This window comes from Mus caroli, unplaced genomic scaffold, assembly GCF_978045245.1.
Source record: "Mus caroli unplaced genomic scaffold, Mus_caroli_1 scaffold_5, whole genome shotgun sequence".
NCBI lineage: Eukaryota > Metazoa > Chordata > Mammalia > Rodentia > Muridae > Mus > Mus caroli.
Genome location: NW_028227260.1, coordinates 62649866 through 62670569, shown reverse-complemented (window position 1 = coordinate 62670569; position 20704 = coordinate 62649866). Strand labels below are relative to the sequence as shown.

General features: G+C 39.0%; 1 protein-coding gene across 2 annotated transcripts in view; it reads left to right on the top strand.

Moving 5' to 3' along the window:
• Positions 1–20704, top strand: part of Atp7a (ATPase copper transporting alpha) — a 102373-nt gene that overhangs the window by 41209 nt on the left and 40460 nt on the right. Inside the window, exons 2-5 of one of the 2 annotated variants that reach the window (XM_029473176.2) lie at positions 2576–2713; positions 16840–17329; positions 17813–18538; positions 19837–20016. In XM_029473176.2, coding sequence (XP_029329036.1) covers positions 2594–2713; positions 16840–17329; positions 17813–18538; positions 19837–20016 — 1516 coding nt within the window. In that variant the 5' untranslated portion in view covers positions 2576–2593. Of the gene's footprint in view, positions 1–2575; positions 2714–16839; positions 17330–17812; positions 18539–19833; positions 20017–20704 lie in introns of both variants that reach the window. The other variant, XM_021153344.3, reaches the window with a different exon arrangement.

The window sequence follows — 20704 nt, the reverse complement described above, 5'->3', positions numbered from 1 at the left end:
GGGCATATGTTAAGAACCAGTGAATTTTACACTTTAAACATGTAAGATGTATGCCAACTCTGTCTCAAAGCTTAAAAATGTTACCAAGAGAATTGCATGTCTTCATGTATAAGAATATAACTTGGGGTATGTAGGGTACGATCAGTGGTAGAGCACTGGGCTTAGTATGTGCAAGTCCTGGATTTGATCTCCAGCACAATAAAAAAAATAGCAAAAAAATTGATAACTTAGACGTCATAAAATTTAAAGCTTTTATGTGTCAGTGGATGTCATCAAGAGCAAAAGAATGAAATGTCAGTATATGCAGTTTGTTGATGTACTTTGAAAATACACAGACTATAAGAATCTAGACATAAAACCCCACATATTGAGGGAATCTATTTACATGAAATGACCAGTGTAGGCACATCTGTAGAGACAGGAAGTACATCAGTATTTTCTAGGGACTGAGGACACGAGAGTGGGAGCAACTGCTAGCGACACTGGGGATTTTGTTCATTTCATTTTTATTATTTTGCATGTGTGTATGCACATGCCAGAACATGTGAGTGTAGGTCAGAGATCACCTTGGAGAAGTTGATCTCCTCCTTCCAGTGTGTGAGTCTCAGGGGTTGAATTCAGATCGTCAGGCTTGGTGGTAGAAACGTGTACTTGCTCAGCTACCTTGCTAGCCTGGGGGCTTCTTTTTCGAGGGAAATGAAGATGTTCTACAACCATGTGATTGTTACGATTGTACATCTTTTCAGTGTATCAAAAGCCAGTGAACTGAAACACTTGAAAGACTTGAGTTTCTTAGCTTGTGAATTATATTCCAGTTTCAAAATGAACACCTGGGGCCAGTGGAATGGCGGAATTAAGGGGCTTGACACCAAGCCTGAGTTTGATCCCCTGGAACCCACATGGTGAAAAGACAGAACTAATTCCTACAAGTTGTCCTCTGATCGCTCTTGTGTACATGTGCATGTGCACACATAAGCAAACACGCATTTCCCTCCCCTCTTATTTATTTGACTCTAATTGTTACTATATAAGTTGGACTGATCTTGAACTATTTTTTAAAAAAATATTTTATTTTATGTGAATGGGTATTTTGTCTGCATGTATGTCTGTGTACCATGTGGACCTGGTGCTCAAGAAGGGCAGAAGTAGGTGTTGGATTCCCTGAAACTTGAATTACAGATGGCTGTGGATGCTGGAAGTTAAATCCAGGCTTTCAGGAAGAGTAGCCAGGGTTCTTGACTGAATAGTTATCTCTCCAATACCTGGCCTTGAATTCTTTATATAGATCAGGATGTTCTTGATATCCTCCTGCCATAGCCTCCCAAGTCCTGAGATTACAGGATGCACCATCACACCCGTAGTCCACAATGCCTTTTGTGAGCTAGTCTTGGAAATTATATTTTGTCATGTGCATTGTAATCTATTCAATGGCAGCATCACCAAGTCTGAGACACACTTGTGAAAGGAGTTGAAGTCAGTCTCTCGAAGGGAGAAGAGTCTATGAATGTGTTATAAACACACTATAGCAGTGGTTCGCACTCTTCCTAAGGCTGTAATCCTTTAATACAGTTCTTCATGTTATGCTGACTCCAACCGTAAAATTATTTTTCTTGCTACTTTTCAACTGTAATTTGGTACTGTTATGAATTGTTATATAGATATTGTGTTTTCCAATGGTCGTAGGCGACTCCCGAAAAGGGTCATTTGACCCCCAAAAGGGTCACACCCCACAGGTTGAGAACTGAAGTGCTGCTGCATTCTAAGATAACAGAGGACTTTGGTAAGCAATGAGCAGAGTAAATAAGCAAAGTTTGGAGCTGCATGTTAGACGATGGGGAGTTCTAAAGAAAACAACAGAGGGAAGGGGAATCAGGCTGTTTGTGTTGAAGGGCTTTAAGTTGCCATTTTAAACATGGTGTTGACATACACCTTCATTACAAAGGTTAAAGACTTAAAAGGGATCACAAAATTAGCTAAGAAGATTTCTAAAAGCCATCCGAAACCAAGAAAATAGCTCAAACCAAAGGCCATGAATGGCAGTGTGATGGGCACAGAGTCATGTGTGGTGAATGGTTGAAGGTCAGAGAGGTCAGTTTGAAGTGTGCAGACGGGAAATTATGTAGGACTGTATGAGTATTACCTGAGATGATATGTTTCATAGTCAGGAAAGTAGTTTATAAGGGCAAGTGTCTTATATTTTGCTTATTTATTTATTGTGTGTGTGTGTACATGTATGTGCCTACGTGTAGATGCCAGAGAACAATTTTAGAGAGTTGTTTCTGGGGCCTTGAACTCAGATCACCAGGCTTGGCACAAAATTCCCATACCCACTGAGCTATTTTGTTGCTCCCAAGGCAAATCAAATTCATTATTTGGAGTGTTGTATGTTTTTTATTAGCTTATCCATAGAATCTACTTTCCTTTATTTAATCAAAGGTTGGTTAAAACTTTCTCCTCAACAGGTATGAACAAGTGCATATTTTATTATTAGCACATTTTCAACTGGAGGCATGTGGGAACAGGTAAGTAAAGATTATTTCTATGGTTAAATTAATGATTTTATTGTCTCTAACAGGAATGTAAAGACATCAAAATGGAGCCAAGTGTGGATGCAAATTCAATTACTATCACTGTTGAGGGAATGACATGTATTTCCTGTGTCCGGACCATCGAACAGCAGATTGGGAAAGTGAATGGTGTCCATCACATTAAAGTAAGTTACTCTTTGTAAATTAGTAAGATGCTATCGACAAGAATTGTGTTAAGAATAGCTTCTAGGGCTGGAGAGATGGCTCAGTGGTTAAGAGCACTGACTGCTCTTCCAGAGGTCCTGAGTTCAATTCCCAGCAATGACATGGTGGCTCACAACCATCTGTAATGGGATCCGATGCCCTCTTCTGGGGTGTCTAAAGACAGCTACAGTATACTCACGTACATTAAATAAATAAATAACCTTTAAAGAAAAGAATAACTTATAATACTGGAATTGAAGCAATCACACCAACACCTTTGACAAAAAAGAATACTATTACACTGTTAACTCCGATACTAAATAATCTATGTGAATCATTATTATAAGTTATTACTACTACTACTACTACTACTACTAATCCAATTAATTCTGTTTTAAAGAAGAAAAGTCAGACATTGTTGAGGCAGGAGTCCAGGAGTCTATAGACCAGTCTGGATAACATGATCAGTCCAAGTCTACCCCCAAAAAAGCAAAGAAAAAGGACACTGTTCAAATATGGACTCCAGTGTGGTAATATATGTGTGCTTTTTGTTCCTTTTCATTTGGTAAAGGGTCTTGTTGTGTAACCCAAAATGGCCTTGAGCTCAGGATCCTCCTGCCTCAACCTCCCCCAAGGGCTAGAATTATAGGTATATAGATCATGACCAGATTTACTTTTAACTTAATGCTGGATGAAAATATATAATCTCAGAGAACGAGCTAGGAGTTTCTCTTTTATAGTATGATGGTCATTTATGAATATGGTCGATATGAAATTTATAGAACATTATACATCATTATTATTTAACATTCTTTGAGCATTAGCAGCTTTCTCACTACACTGTGCTTCCGATTAATGTTCAGGTATTTGCCTTTTGGGCGGCAGGATTGCAGTTTGAACTTTGGGCCTTGCACATGGTAGGCAAGAGCTCTATCACTAAGCTGTATGCCTAGCCGGTTATTCACTTTTACTTCTTTTGGGGGTTTTGAAAAGATACTGTGCTAGGCTGGCCTGGCAGTCTGGGGCCTAGTTGTACCTCAAACTATAAATCTTCTGTCCTCAGTTTTCAGAATGCTGGGATTATAGGCCTGGCTGTATGGCTGCTGAAGCTCAGGCTGTTAAAAAGCCTTCCCAACACTGTAGGGGGCACCTGTGGCCGACCTTTCTATTTTTTTGGTATTATATTTCACTTTGGAGGTGGCTATCAGGGCAGGGTCTATTCGTGTAGCCAGGCTTGTCATGGGCTCATAATATAGCTTAAGCTAGCCTCAAAATTGTGATTTATCTGTCTCAGCCTCCCGAGTGCTACGAGTATAGATGGGGGCTGCCCTGCTTGCTAGTTGCTTGACATTTTCTTAAGAATATTTTTCATTGTTTTGTTTATTTGTTTGAAACTTGGTCTATGTAGCTCAGGCTGACCTTGACTCGGATGTGCATCCAAGGCTATCCTTGAACTCCTGATTTTCCCACTTCAGTCTTCCAAGTACTAGGATTACAAACCTAAGCCATCTTGCCTGGCTAAGAATACTTTAATGAAGTATTTTATGAATTTATTTAAGAAGTGTTTCAGATATACAGAAGTAGAGAGACCAGTGCAAGAGACCCCCAGGTCTAGGCTAGACCTTGCTGTGTGTTTGTGTCACATTGTTACCAGTTGAATTTGGTCAGCTGTTGTGCTCCTGCTGTAGTCGGTCTAGTCCTTCCTGCCTATTGTATGTAGTAAGGCAGAGCCCCTGACTAGAGCATTATAAATATTACTATATTTCTAAGCTGATGGCTATTTCCATGCCTTTTGATTGTTTTTATTTAAATTTTTATTTTATTTTATTTTATTTTTTGTGTATGGGTGTTTTGGGTGTGTGTGTGTATATGTGTGTGTGTGTGTGTGTGTGTGTGTGTGTGTGTACCATGCGCATGCGGTGCCTTTCAGGCCAGATAAGGCCACCAGATTCTCTTGGACTAGAGTTACAGATGGTTGTGAGTTGCCATGCGCGTGCCAGGAATTGAACTAGTATCCTCTGAGATAGCAGTGAGTTCTCTTAACCACTGAGCCTTCCCTCCAGCCTCTGGTTTGTTTTTTTTTTTTTTCTTTTCCTTTTGTATTTTGAGGCAGGGTCTCTGAAGCCTAGTCTGGCCTGGAATTTGCAGTGATTCTCCTGCCTCTGTTTCCCAAATGCTGGGGTTAGAGGTGTGTGCCACAGTGTCTGGCTTCAAGCTTATTTTTTTTTTTTTTGAGACAGGGTTTCTCTGTATAGCCCTGGCTGTCCTGGAACTCACTTTCTCACTTTGTAGACCAGGCTGGCCTCGAACTCAGAAATCCACCTGCCTCTGCCTCCCGAGTGCTGGGATTAAAGGTGTGTGCCACCACTCCCAGCTCAAGCTTAATTTTTAAAAGAACTAAACGCACATATTTCTGTATATGTGATATATGAATGTATGTGTCTCTGTACTCATGGAAGCTTCATGCCACTGTCTTCCTGAATGCTCTCCAACTTGAATTTTTAGGTAGTGTCTCTTAGAAGCCTGAAGCTTACCAGTTGGCTACATTTGCTAGCTAGCACACCCCGGAGATTCTCTTGTGTCTTTCTCCTCAGTACTAGGATTACTGGTGTATGATATCATACCCGAATATTTATGTGGGAGCTGGGAACTGAGTTTGATAAGGGGTAAGGTTCCAAACCAAGGGAGCTATGGAGATGGTTCAATTGTTCCCGTTCTCGTTTAGACCTTACTTCTATCTCTTGTAGCCTTTTGAGAGTCTTCAGCACTGAGATTAATTTATCTCATTTCACCAGTTTCCCACACACCCATACTCCGCTGTCCTGCAGCTTATCCATAGAGGTCAAGGAAATGAACAAAGAGCCCCTTTCTTGTCAGAGTGTTAAAGATTCCTGGGTGTGCTTGGGAGGAGGCAGGACAATTGTTAAGATGAGGCTGGCTGGGCTTTATTAGCAAGTTCCAGTTTAAAATGGGTCACATAGCAAGATTCTGGCTCAAAAATAATTTGTTTGAAGATTCCTATTATAAGAACAATAATATACAGAACTGTTTTCTTAACAATTAAGCTACAGATTGTTTAGACTTGAGCATGGGTTTTTTTTTTTTTCTGCTGGAGTTTAATAAGTTAATTCCAGTATGTAGTGTTCTTGCTGGATTTTGTTCTCATTTGTACAGTGCATCTGGCATCTTAATATTTGTTTTCACTGTTTAAAAATTTACCTTATAGTGATGGTTGTATATTTTGGAGGTTTTCTGTAATTTTGCTTTTATGCAGTGCTCATTATAATGCTGTTGGAAAGTAAATGCCACTTCAGATTTTGATCATCTTGCTTCAATCCCAGAATGCTTTCCTGTGAGCAGTTGAGATCCATATGCAAACATTGCATTTTTAGACATACTACAGATGTTTTTGAGATGGGGTCTCACTCTGTGGCCACAGTGCATAGCTATAGCTGGCCTCATACTTGTGGCAATCCTCTTGCGTCACCCTCCAGGGTGCCAGTATCACAGGTAGAAGCTTCCAGATGTTAATATTTTAAAAGGAGCTTTGTCCAAATATACAGCCGATTTAGCACATAGTTTAAAATTGAGGATTCACCAGATTTCTTTTTATGAGAATATCGCTATTACATTGGATCTAGAAGCTTTGTGTATCCCTAGATTATTTACTTACTTGGTCTCTGCTTCATCTAAATCCTTAACTACGTAATCACCAGAGATGTCAGATGGTTTTGTTTTTTTCAGAGAAATACAGGATTTATACATTATTGTCTATATATAATATTCTTGTACATGATTCTTCTCGGCATCTTGAATAGACTGATTTGTTCACTTTGTTTTGATTACAAAATATCAACTAAGTGGCACATCATGATTCTGTTTGAATTTCCTTAACTCAAGAGTCATGTGAGAGTATTCATGTGTGTTTGGCTTCTCTTTTTTAAATAGGAATCTGTAGGTACTTTTCTCCATCTCTTTCCTACTCTTGGTTAGAGCAGATGAAACAAACTGGGTTCAGCTTAGTATTTGCCTAGTGGGAAACTGTGTCCTGCTGCCCTGACTCTGATCAGCCAAGGCTAAGCAGACAGCTGTCCTTAAGCTTCCCTCCTGTCTTACATTTGTGTTGCCTGAAGTTTTCTTCCCAGAGGCATCCATGTAGATACCTAGGCATGAACTTGCCATCTTCACATGCTTCAGATATAGATTTTTTTGTAAAGCTTATTAATTTTCTACTTTGGCCTGATTCCTTTACTTTTCACCAACAACCCAGTAAGGATTAGTATGGCTGGCTTTCATGTTCTTTGGCAAGAGAGCCAGGTTGGAAAGGCTGAGAAGTGAGGGGGTAATTATCCCATTTATTTCCCGTGCTACAGGTTTCCTAAATACACTTATCTCCCCCAATAGCCAAATTTGTAAAAAAATGTTTACATGATATTTATGAATTATAGCTTTATCAAAGCTATAAGATGAATGCTTCGTGGTTTGTCAGTTAGGGAAGATAGCAAGGAAGTCTGCATCCTTCAGGCTTAACGCTTTAAAATGAGTTCATTTCAATAAGTAATATGTATGGCACCTCTACTTTGTATATTGGTAAATGAACAGTTTTAGCTCCACTTGAGTTAAGGTAGCTTTGGTCCAGGAGGCCAGAACAGAAGCCAAATCTATACTTGTATCTGTGCTAATTGCAGTCAAGCCATTTAAGCACAGATGCTAGCTCACCTAATTTTTCTTCAGCTTGGTTACTTGCTGTCTACTGACAACTTACATATTTTTCCAAAACCTTTAACTCATGTCTAGTTACCTCTATTGAATATTTGTTTCTGTTAAAACATCTATACATAACTATAGGTCTAGATTCCACTTAACAAAAATACTTGTGCATTTAATTTGTTTTATGTATGTGTGCTTGAATGTATGTGTGTGCTCCACATGTGAGCACACACTGGAAGAGACGGAAAGGATGTTGGGTTGGCTGGAACTGGAGTTACAGGCAGTTAGGAGCTACCCAATGTGGTACTGGGAAGTGAATCTGGGTCCTCTGAAAGAACAGACAGTGCTCTTAACCTAGCTCTTCCGTCCCCTCTACTGTTTCTTCAGGCAGAGTCAGATATACCAGGTCAGTCTCAAACTCAGTCTGTAGCTGAGGATGTCCTTGAATTTTTGATCTTCCTCTCTTCCTCTGAAGTACTGAGAATATAGGCCACCATATTAGAGGCAGCCTTTTTTTTGTGGTGCTAGAGATTGAAAGTTGGGCTTTGTGTATGCTAGAAAACCCTCCATCCCCAGCTAGATTCTATTTTAATATTTTCAAGCACATTGCTATTTCTCAAAGCAGGCTACCTGTGCCCCACTCAGATGTAAAATCGCTATTTCCACTTCTAATAAGGTCTGTTTAAAGCCAGACAAATGTAAGTGCATCTTGATTAAAGAGTAAAGGCGGAAGAATGGGGCTGTAATATGAAAGCATTTTGGGAGTTATATGAATCCTAGTGATAGATCCTGATGGCTGTACTTTCCAGGACACATTTGTAATTTGATTGCTGAACCTGAACAGAAACACACCAGCCTTTTCCAGCTTTGCCTTTCCTCGGTCTCTGTCAAAAGCTTCTTATTAAATAGGGTACATTTTGACCTTTTTTCCCTTTCCTTTGAAAAAAATATTTTGCTATATGGCCTTTAGACTCAGAGATTTATTGAGAAGTTAATGAAACTTTAGTTCAGAGCTTCTGTGTGCATTAATTTCCCTTTAAGACTCTGGAAATAGTCTCAGATGTGCTCATATGAATATGTGTTTTGTTTGCTTGCTTTGAGACTGGGCCTTACTTTAACCCAAGCTGGCTTTGAAATCGTGACCTTCTGTATGCTTGTATGTTTGCTTCACTCTGCCTGACTTATTTTGTTTTTATGTTGGAACTTAGCCAAAGGTTAAGAAGTGATATAGGTTCTCTTTGTGTAGCCAAGGCAGGATTTGAGCTTGCCTCAGTCTCCTAAGGGCAGGGATTGCAAATATATGCTACTATGACACCCACGGTCATGGTTTGTACAGTTTGCAAAAGCAATTTTAACAGTCTTTTAATAGACTACTGTCCTTTCCGCTTCATCTCTCCCTCTTAACAAAGGTTCCCTTTGTGTTGAATGGCTGAAGTATATATGAACATTTGGATGATCTAAGGTTGGGTTGGTCGAGTTGGAGATATGCATAGCTTAAGGTTACTGGGCTATTTGGCTTTGGGTGGTTGGTTCTTGGTTAGATCTTTTTAGTGAGGTTTTCATTAGGAATTATGGTATAGGAATGACTCCCTATCTATTGTGCTGTCTCCCCAAGGATCTTAGCATGTAGATGCCAGGCCTGATAGAAAACTATAATTTTATATAAATTTATGTCATTGTATATAACTATTTTTATATAAAAAATAAAGAATAGAATTACCTTAGAGAATATAGAAGATTAGTCACTGCACAAGGGATTATGAAACGCCCTGAAATCTTATAACTTATGTATGAAAGAAACTCAGGACTTTCCTCCAACTTGCCAGCAGCTATGAAAACTGAATTGTTTAATTGTAATGCTGGAAAGGATCTTTCAAACAATGGCTGAACAAATATTCTAGGACTAGTGATGCTTAGGGATAGATACAGCATTCTGTCACCAGCATTATAGAACAGACAGAGGAAACTACCATTCAGACTGCAGGAAAAATGGAATTATTTTATAAAATCATCAAAACCAAATAACTATAGTTGAAAGTATAGGTAAAGAAACTTAGTTATAGAGATGTTTCAGATATCATTAATTAAAGTGTTAGTTTTATGGAAGTTTGTGACATCTTTTTCTGTGTTTACCAGACTCTCACTATGTAGCCTTGGATGTTCTGGAACTCTCAGTATAGTCTAGCCTCTAAGCCTTAGAGATCCACTTGCTTCTTTATTTCTAGTGCTAGGTACTACCATACCTGACTAAACCTTTATCTCTGGAAAGTTTATAATTTGTGTTCTTTCTCTAACTCACTCTCTTGCTCTCTCGCTCACTCTCACACACATGTAGTAAAAAAAAAGATTTAAAAGAAGTTTGTAATTTGTAGTTTATTTGTGCATGTACGTGTGTGACAGGCTTGCTGTTTGGCTCAGGCTGGCCTTCAACTCTTGATCCCTCTACCTCCGAGTGTTGGAATTACAGGCCTGTACCTCAGTGGCCTGATGTAACTTGTAATTTTTGTTTTATATTCAGACTACTTACTTCTGTATAGAATTTTGCTGTTTTATGGTTTTTTTCCTTATAGAGGTACCTCCAATTGTTTGTCTCAGAGGCCCTCAAAAGTGGATTTATTTCTTCTACGCACCATTTATAAAATGCTATTTATAAAATTATGTCTGCCTTTGTCCAGACATAATTTATAGTCAGAATGTAGTTCAATATGGAAATACACAAATCCTGATCACTTTTCAAAGAATTTAAAGGTTTAAATGTTCTGGATCATAACTTTTGAGGTTATATATACCATGTTGTTGGTGTCTTTATGTGTAAATAATGCAGGCCCTTACATATGCAAGACAAACACTCTAGCACTGACCTATATCTACAGCTTCTGTGAAGCCAATTTTAAAAGCAGGTTTGGGAGAACAAAATTCGGACTAAGTCAAGGAGTCCTTGCTGGTGTTTGGAATGAGGTAATAAAGCTGTGATGTTGAAATGAGTGAGGCTACTCTGTTGAATCATACAGCAGTGGAAGACATTGAAGCTTTAACTCAAAGAGAGTGGAGAGCCAGGAAGTCTCTACATCGGAAATAAATGGAATATCATTATTTACCTTTTTAGCTTTAGCGTTTAAATCCATTCTGGGAATTTTGTCTGAAATTATATTGTTATTGAGTGTAATATCTCTATTTGCCCTGCTAGAGCTATCACAGTAGACTTTAAAGGGATTAACCTGAAGTTTAATTGAATCACCCCAGTGGTCTGCTCAAAGGAAACATAACATGGGCAGATAATGTGAAGATCTTTCTCTGCGATTGTTTGGCTTTTTTGAAGTGGGAATGTAATCAAATTTTCTTAGATACAAGAATTGAATGGCTGCAAAGGTTAATGCCTTATTAACCTGAAACTTAGCGCGCTAACTTTTGGAGTTTGTTCCCCCTTTATTCTCTTTATATAGAGTAGCCCTTAACAGTGACCCCGGGGATCTGGGGAGATGGCTCAGTGCATACAGTGTTTGCTGTACAAGCAAGAGAAACAGAGGACTAGAGTTTGGGTCCCTTGCACCCATGTAAATCTCAGGTGGGCATAAAATGAAGTGGTGAGTTCTTGAGGACAGCAGTGGCGGCCGCAGGAACACATAAATACATATGCATTACACACCATGCACATACTGGAGAAGGATCTGCAAGTGCTAGCAGTTAGAAAAGTCCTCCTGTGGTTCAATAAACGCATTCCTTGTTCCTCTTAGGAGTGCTTAAGGTTTTTGTTAAAAGGGAGCACGCACACTGGTTGATTTTCAGACTGATGCCCTCTTACCAACACTATATATTAGGATAAACCAACATTCTGATTATTATAAATATTAGCGAATAGGAACTGTAGAACTTGCTGTTCTTGGAGAGGACCAGAGTTCAGTTCCCAGCACCCATATGGCAGCTCAATAACTATCTGTAACCCCAGGCTCAGAAAATTTGATGCCCTCTTCTGGACTCTGTGGACATCAAGTGTGCATATGGAGCACACACAATGCCAGGCTTACAGTCACATAAATAAAAACAAAGAAATCTTAAAAAAATATTAATCAGTAATCATGCATCCACAAAGACATTTTCAGTTATTCAAAGAAGCTTAGGTTTGGAACTCTAGTCCAAAAATCAAAGAAAGCTCAATTCCAAGGTAAAACCCAGTAGTAGAGAAATGGTATATTTCTCTTTCATACCGCTGCATTTGAATTCTTATGTGAATAATTAGGCATTGTATACTTTTGAAGCAATTGAAATCTATTGGAATGAGATTTAACAAATTACTCAATTTACAAATAGCTTACTCTGTGAAAAGCACTGTGTGTGTGTGTGTGTGTGTGTGTGTGTATTTGTACAAATCTAGGAAATCTCTGTCTCATCTTAAAATATTTGAAGTTTTGGATTGTTTTTGGATTATTGTCTTAGTTGTAAAGATTGCCTTTTACAGGCTCATAATTGCTGTAAGTGGTAACCTTTATTTTGATTGGTCGAATAGAATAAATACTTGCTGTTTGGGTGTGTCTGTGCATGCATGAGAGAGACAGATAGACAGATATTCATGTGTGGAGATTAGAGGACAAATCGTTGGATTTGGTTCTGGGACTCAGTCTTGAGTTGTTATACTTTGTAGTAAGTACCTTTATCCACTAAGCCATCTTGCTGGCACAGTTTTACGCTTTTATAGAACAGCACAGCCAAAAAGAAATATTTTGTGTGGTATACTCAGGAAACTAAAGAGATGAGATGATTTTTAAAGGTTATCACTTTTTATATTGTCTAAGAATAGAACATACAGACTTATGTAATTATTCAGTTTACATAGAAATTGTATGTAGAGAAATGTGCTACATCTGGATTTCTTCCCTCTTCTCCCTCCCTCCCTCCCTTCCTCCCTCCTCTCTCCCTCCCTCCGTTCTATGTTTCTTGGTTTCTTTGCTTTCTTGATAAGAGTCCCACTGTGTAGCCCCAGCTGACATGGAACTCACTATGTATTCCGGGTTGGCCTCAAACTTGCATTGCACTGATTCTTCCTCTTCAGCCTCTTAAGTGTTGGAATTGCAGGTATGAGCTACCATGCCTAGTTTTATGTCTGAATTTCATGTTTAACACTTCAAGAGACTTACAAAGTTATAAGCACTGATATAAATTATATGAACAGTTACCCCTGTCTCTAAATTGTGGTGGTGGTGGTGATAGCCTCAAACTCGACAGGTAGTATAGGATGACCTTGGAGCTGCGGCCTTCTGTCCACAGGCGGGGGGGGGGGGGGGGCACTGCACCTGTTGTTGCTAAGATCACAGAGTACCATTAGTTCGCTTTCCTTTGTTCTCTCCACTCCTGCCTTCCAACCCCGTTGATACTCCTCTGTCTCTAGTGCTTCCTGTGCTCATAATCCGTAGGCTGTTCTGATTACATTCAAAGGGACTCGACATAATGGGAAATTAGTTTCTCTGAAAATAAAAACAACAGCATTGCTTCCTAATGCAGAATTCTGTAGTGACCTTGGCACAGTGGGGAGTTGGAGGAGGTGCTTCAGGAGCATGAGAGGAGCAAATGAAAGGAGAGCTGCTCAGTCACAGAGTCACCCTGCTGCCAGCTATTTCCACCTCTCCGCAGCCCCGCCTGCTTTTCCTCACCATCGTGTCTTTAGCAGCACTACAGTGCCAGGTGCAGAATGAACACTCAGCTAGGTAAATAAATGCCGACTGAGTACCCAAGGTTTTGGCACTAAAAACTGTCCTGTGGTGATTCTCAGCTACTGCGTGACCTTTTTCTCAAAAGGAAGTTTTGCTTCCTTTGAAACTTTAGGTTTCTAAAGTCTCTTTATGGTCTTGGGAATTGAATCCTGGTTCCTTGAAAGAGGAGTCAGTGCTTCTAGTCATCTTTCTAGAAGCTGTATGTTGTCCTTTAGGGCAAAGTCTTACTATTGGTCCAGGCTGGACTATAATTTGCATATAGCCCAGACTGACCTTGAACTCACAATCTTCATACCTTATCCCCCTGAATACAGGAATAATAGGAGTGCACTATCATGCATAGCTTTTATTTCTCTGCTTTTTCACGGAAAATATTATATGATATAATCTAAAACCAATATAAATTATTTTCCCATTTATATTTTGGATCATTTACACTAGTGCTCTCTTCTAAAACTTAAAAAAAAAAAAGGCTAGTCAATTAGAGTTATCTGAGCCCTAGGATCCTCCGTGCCATGATAGCATTTCAATCTTTGCTTTGTTTTTTGAGATAGCATTTCAATCTTTGCTTTGTTTTTGAGACAGGGTTTTTCTGTGTAGTCTTGGCTATCTTGGAACTAACTCTATAGAACCAGGTTGGCCTTTAACTTGGAGATCTGCTTGCCTTTACCTCCTGAGAGCTGGGATTAAAGGTGTGCACCACCATTGCCCAGCCATATTTCAAATGTTTATCAAATGTATTGTTATCAGTTACAAAGCTAAAGGAAGAAATAAAAAATTAAGTTTATTAAAATATGCAAAGGGAGTTAGAGAGATGGCATAGTTAAGAACACTGTCTTGTTCTTCCAGAATTTGTTGTGGGTTTGATGCCCAGAACCTGTATGATGGCTAGCAACTATCTGTAACTCGTGTTTTAGGGGATATTAGGACCTGTTCTGGTTTCTTTTGATACTACATATGCACTTTACACAGACGCATATGTAGCCAAAACACATAAACACATTTTTTAAAATCTAGAGGAAAATAATTCAACAGAATATTTAACAACTTTACAATTGTCCCAGAGGGTTTAAAAGGAGGTTACCTACTTTAAATTAATTTAGTGTTGTTGTTGTTGTTGTTGTTGTATGGAACAAAGCTTTGTAGTAGAAATAATAATGGTACATATCTTTTAACTGTTGTTTGCACATTATTCTGCTGCTATCTCAAAATGAACAGTTCTTGCATTGAGTTAATCACATATCCGTTCCTTCTATTCTAATCTGCTAAGTACCTCTTGGTGCCCTCCTCTCTGATACCACTTAATACCACTGCCGTCTGCCTGTTGGCCCAAACTAGAAAACTAAAAGTCATCCTACTCAAGTGTTCTTACCATCTATCTGTATCTGTATCTGCAGAGCATGTCTTAGAACTACCTCTGTTTCTCTTTTCCTCATGCCCATGTCTTCATTCAGAGGTTGTATTATACTATTCTTGCAATTGGAGTAGCATCCTAGTTGGTATTTCTCCAGCCACCCCAACATCTTCTATACTGCTTCTGTAATAATTTTTCTCCAAAATACAGATCTCATGCCTTCTTCCTGTGTAACTTTTTCATGACACTCTATTACCACTAAGATAAAGTACAAACTATTATTGACATAAGAACTCATAATAGAACAATTCTTTCATCCCCAGGCTATCATACTTTTTTACATTTGTGCTTCTGTTTGTCTGCAGTTTCCTCATATGCCATGAATCCATTTGTCTTTTAGTACATATTATTTCCTCTGAGGAGCCTGTTTTGATCTGTAGAATCAGGGATTAATGGTTAACCACCACCTTCTCTATATTCTCTGTCCCAGTGTTGATCCATGTGAGTGTGTCATGTTCAGCATTGGGTCCTAAGAATCTCATTTCCTAGCACATATATCAAATGCTTGGTAAATATTAACTGTTCTTTGTTTACATTTATTTTATAACTCATTTGTGCTACAAAGAACTTTCTTACTTATAAAAACCCTGGAAAATAATAGGCCATGTCCTTCCCCTACCCCTGTGTTTGTGGGTTGGTACTGGGAAGTACATCTATGGCTTTATATCCGGGACCTTGTGAATGGAAAGCATCTACTCTACCACTGAGCTATACTTTCATCCTTTAATTAACATTTTAAAAAGATTAGACTTCATATTACCTTGTGTTTTATATTTTAAAAGGGTTGTTTATTTATGTACACAGATGTGAGGGCTCATGGATGCTCAAAGGCCAGAAGAGAGCTTCTAGTATCCTCATCTATCACCTTCTCACTTTCCCTTTTGAAGGAAATTTCTTCTTGCATTTTCCTCAGCTATTGAAGCCAGCAAGCCCTAACAATCCTCTTGTCTCTGTCCCACTTTGAGCTAAAGTAACAGATATGTGTGAGATTCCTAGAATGCTATGTCGATGCTGGGATATGAACTCTGGTCCTCATGATTGCACAGCAGATGCTCTTAAGTACTGAGCCATTTCTCCAGCCCTACCTTTCATTTTCTATAGTAGTCTCATTTCCTGTATAACCTTTTAAATATGTATAATGTGACACATTGCAGTAATTTATGACAAGATATGTTAGGAAAATATAGTCTATAGTCTCTTGTGAAATTCTAGCATGTACTTGTTAGTGCACATAATTCACAGGCCTGACTGGTACCACATGGAGCCCACACATTGCTCTTTTTGGAAGACATTTTGTGTGTCTTTCCAACGAGAGTAGCAAAGGTGAAAGCTTCACTGAGAAACCACTACTTTCTAGTGCTGTTATTTATTTCATTCTTGAGTATTGATTGATATTCTCTCCTTAAAATTCATTTTATTTTTAAATTTTATTTTGTTGAGATTTTGTATATGAGTATGGAATTTATCTCATTTCCATCACCTTCTCTCCCCTCACCATTTCCTCCAATGTCTCCCTACACTTCTCAAATTCATGTCCTCTTCTTTAATTATTATTGCTAATGTTGTCACACACATACATGTTGCATGTAGCTTTAGCTACCCTGCCTAAGCTCCAGGAACAGACTGCACTACCAGCCCCCACCCAGAGAATATTGCAACCACAGATGAAAACCACAGACACACACAATTATTCAATTTCAACTCGCCTTTTTTGGCACAGTTGCTGGGCTTTACTTATCTCCTGGAGAAGTGTGCCCTTATCAGTACTCTTAGCTCCGTACCTCTCCACCTGCCCTCAACTTAGTTGCTCAGTTATATCTAGTCTCTGCTCAACACTCCCAACTTCCCACCTGTAGGGGTAGGGCCCCGTGAGATTTCTTTCATCCACACTGGTGTGTCAACTGGTATTGTCGTTATGCAGGTCTTGTTTAGGTTCCATGGATGCAGCTATAAAAACTTTACCCACTCATATTCAATGTTCCCTGAGCTTTAGGTATAGGATTTATGTTACAGATGCATCAGTTGTGGATGAGGGCCTTGTTACTCATTTTGACCAGTTGTTGATTTCTGTAATCGTTCCCATCTGCTGCAGAAAAGAAAACGTCTTTGATGAGAAGTGAGAGCTGCACCTAGCAGGGACGGCCAGCATGTGAACTAAGTGTCTGGAGCTAGGCATTGGAATGTGAAATGGCTCAGGAGGGCTTGGTTCTTGATAATTGATAGTCTTAATTCCTATGTCATATAGCTGAGTTAAACTTCTGAAATTTCTTTCCCAAAGGTTTCACTAGAAGAAAAGAGTGCAACCATTATTTATGACCCTAAACTTCAGACTCCAAAGACCCTCCAAGAAGCTATCGATGACATGGGCTTTGATGCTCTTCTCCACAATGCTAACCCCCTCCCTGTCTTAACCAATACCGTGTTTCTGACTGTTACTGCTCCACTGGCTCTGCCTTGGGACCATATCCAAAGTACATTGCTCAAGACCAAGGGTGTGACTGGTGTTAAGATTTCCCCTCAGCAAAGAAGTGCAGTAGTCACCATAATTCCATCTGTGGTGAGTGCCAGTCAGATTGTGGAGCTGGTCCCAGACCTCAGTTTAGACATGGCAACTCAGGAGAAAAAGTCAGGAACTTGTGAAGAGCACAGCACACCTCAGGCAGGGGAAGTCATGCTGAAGATGAAAGTGGAAGGGATGACCTGCCATTCATGTACTAGCACCATTGAAGGAAAAGTTGGAAAGCTGCAAGGTGTTCAGCGCATTAAAGGTAATTTTTTTGGCTCATTTTGTAAAGCTATTCTTTGTTTTGATCTTTAAACTTTTTGCTTTCTTCCCAAATACGAGTTTCAGATCCGTGGGCCTAGAATTGCTTCCTGCTTCATTGAAGTTGGAGGTGTAGCATAGTCCCAGGATTACTGTCAGGAAAGTTAATGATTATAATGAAAGGTTCTGAGAGTTGAACTTCAGTTTAGCAGGAAAGGCACTGTGGTAGTGATTTGTGGAGTTTAGGCTTCCTGAACAGCCTGCCTTCGGTATATTTTATCTCTAATATATTTGTACTGGAGTGATGCAGAAACATGGAGATCATAGGAGCAGTGGTCATGTTGCTTGTTTCCAAAGTATGTCAATCCCATTTTCTGAAAAGCACAACAATCTCTAAGGAGAAGCATTGAGAAGAGTGAGAAAGAGCGATTGATGCTGAAGGGGACCAGGAATAACTATCTTGAATATGTTTCTGTTTCATAACTAGTGTCCCTAGACAACCAAGAAGCTACTATTGTTTTTCAACCTCATCTCATCACAGCAGAGGAAATAAAGAAGCAGATTGAAGCTGTGGGTTTCCCAGCCTTCATAAAAAAGCAGCCGAAGTACCTCAAATTGGGAGCCATTGATGTTGAGCGCCTGAAGAACACACCAGTCAAATCTTCAGAAGGATCTCAGCAAAAGAGCCCATCATATCCCAGTGATTCCACAACCGTGTTCATCATAGAGGGCATGCATTGTAAATCATGTGTGTCCAATATTGAAAGTGCTTTATCTACACTCCAGTATGTAAGCAGTATAGTAGTTTCTTTAGAGAATAGGTCAGCCATTGTAAAGTACAATGCAAGCTTAGTCACTCCAGAAATGCTGAGAAAAGCAATAGAGGCCATTTCACCGGGGCAATACAGAGTTAGTATTTCAAGTGAAGTTGAAAGTACTGCCAGCTCTCCCTCCAGCTCATCTCTTCAAAAGATGCCTTTGAACATAGTTAGCCAGCCTCTGACCCAAGAAGCTGTGATAAACATAAATGGCATGACTTGTAATTCTTGTGTGCAGTCTATAGAGGGTGTAATATCGAAAAAGCCAGGTGTAAAATCCATCCACGTGTCCCTCGCAAACAGCACAGGGACTATTGAATATGATCCTCTGCTAACCTCTCCAGAAACCTTGCGAGAAGCAATTGAAGACATGGGATTTGATGCTGCCTTGCCAGGTAATCATCACTTTTTCTTTGATATCTTTAACATTTTTTCTGTTCCTATTTTGTTTCTTCATTTGGCTTTTAGCAACAAGAAATGATTCACAGTCACTGAAGTTTCACCTTTTTTGTGATAGGTTTTACTATGTAGCCCTTGCTGATATAAATCTCACTATATTGACCAGACTGTCCTTGGACTCACAGAGATGGCACCTGTCTGTCTCTACCCATTTAATGTTGAGATTAAGGGCATGCACTACCATACCTGACTGAAATTCCACTTCTTACAGAGGAGTCCTTTGGCAGTAGTTACAAGTGTGTAAAAAATGCCTAAGGATATCATGAACCTAAAAACTTTTTTTGTTTTGTTTTTCGAGACAGGGTTTCTCTGTATAGCCCTGACTGTCTAGGAACTCACTCTGTATACCAGGTTGGCCATGAACTCAGAACCTAAAAACTTAAGGCACAATTGGGCGTGGTAGTGCATGCACTCATGAGAAAGAGGGAGGCAGATCTCTGAGTTTGAGGCCAGCCTGGTCTCCAAAGTAAGTTCCAGGTAGCCAGAACTTCACAGAGAAACCCTGTCTTAAAAAACAAACAAACAAATAAACAACAAAAACCCCGCACTTAAAAGCAGACCAATATGGTGGTTATGGTTTTGTACATTTTGTATATACATTATGCATAAAGCTATGTGAGAAGGCTAGAGAGATAGCTCAATGGTTAACAGTATTTGTTATAATTATTCTATTTTGTTATCAGTAGTTGAACACTTATTATGCCTCATTGGTTAATTAAACTGTATCATATATATATATATATATATATATATATATAATATGTGTGTGTGTATACACAGACACATACGTATACACATACATATATGTATACATATACACATAGGTGACATGCACCCACTAAAAAGTATCTCCTGTACATAAAGGAAGATTCCCTTGATGCCAGTGTGCAAATTGTCAGCATGATAAGGCTACTTAAATACAAGCACAAGAACTGTCTAGTAACTGGTTATTTCCTACTTGGGGTTGGGTTTGGAGATAATGGCTAGAAGAATCTGACATAACTAAATTTTTTGTACTCACTCGAGTCAGATTTTCTTGGGACCCCCTGAGGTGGACAGTAAAGAAATTCAAAGTCAGTGTTAGGAATGGGTAATAACAATATATTTGTTGAGAGCTTTTAGGACCTTGCTGATTTTATAAAAATGCATTGGCAGGCCTAGAGGTGTGTGGCTGTGACTTTTGACAAGGTGTCAGCTAGAGAATAAATGAAAAGAACCTTTCTCTCTTCAGCAGACATGAAAGAGCCACTGGTAGTGATAGCTCAGCCCTCACTGGAAACACCTCTTTTGCCCTCAAGTAATGAGCCAGAAAATGTGATGACGTCAGTTCAGAACAAGTGTTACATACAGGTCTCTGGGATGACCTGTGCTTCTTGTGTAGCAAACATTGAACGGAATTTAAGACGAGAAGAAGGTACGTGTTGTTATTTTTATGTCCCTTATTTCCAGATTCTGTCCCATCTGTGTTTTATGGCCATGCTTAGAAGTCTTTCCAAGGCTTCCTTCTCAAAGATCATCCTTGATGAACAATACATCCCTGAATTTCTGGAAGTTTTTAATTAGTGTTATTTCTTTTACAATCCCATTTTAGTGCCGGTGAAATTTACTGAAAAGTTTATAGCAGAAGGAAATACATAGCATTACTATTATGAGCCATGGCTATAATAGCCTTTAAGAAACTAAATTTTTTGTTAAACCTGTTTTAAAAAGTGATAATGAATAAGTTAGGTATTGTCTTATCTAGATTAAACAGAGAGCCAAACCATATTTGTGTAGAATTATATTGTCTCCTCTAGCAGTTTGACCTCTGATCTTTCCTTGTAAGATCCAAGTTGCCTAGTACTGTGTATTTTAACTTCAGGTTACAAAATCTTTGAAAATCAACACCACTGTTTTTCTGTAGTTGCTCAAATGTTTTAGTCTATAAATTTATACACATTTTATAGGTATATCAATATAGCATAGTACCTTAGTTAACCGTATAAATATATGATTATGTTTAATGAGACCAAAGTCTTATGTTTGGTACTTAGGCTGCCCTTACCCTAGATGCCTTGATAACAGATGTTACTCACAAGGGCTGAATAAGGAAGTAGGGATTA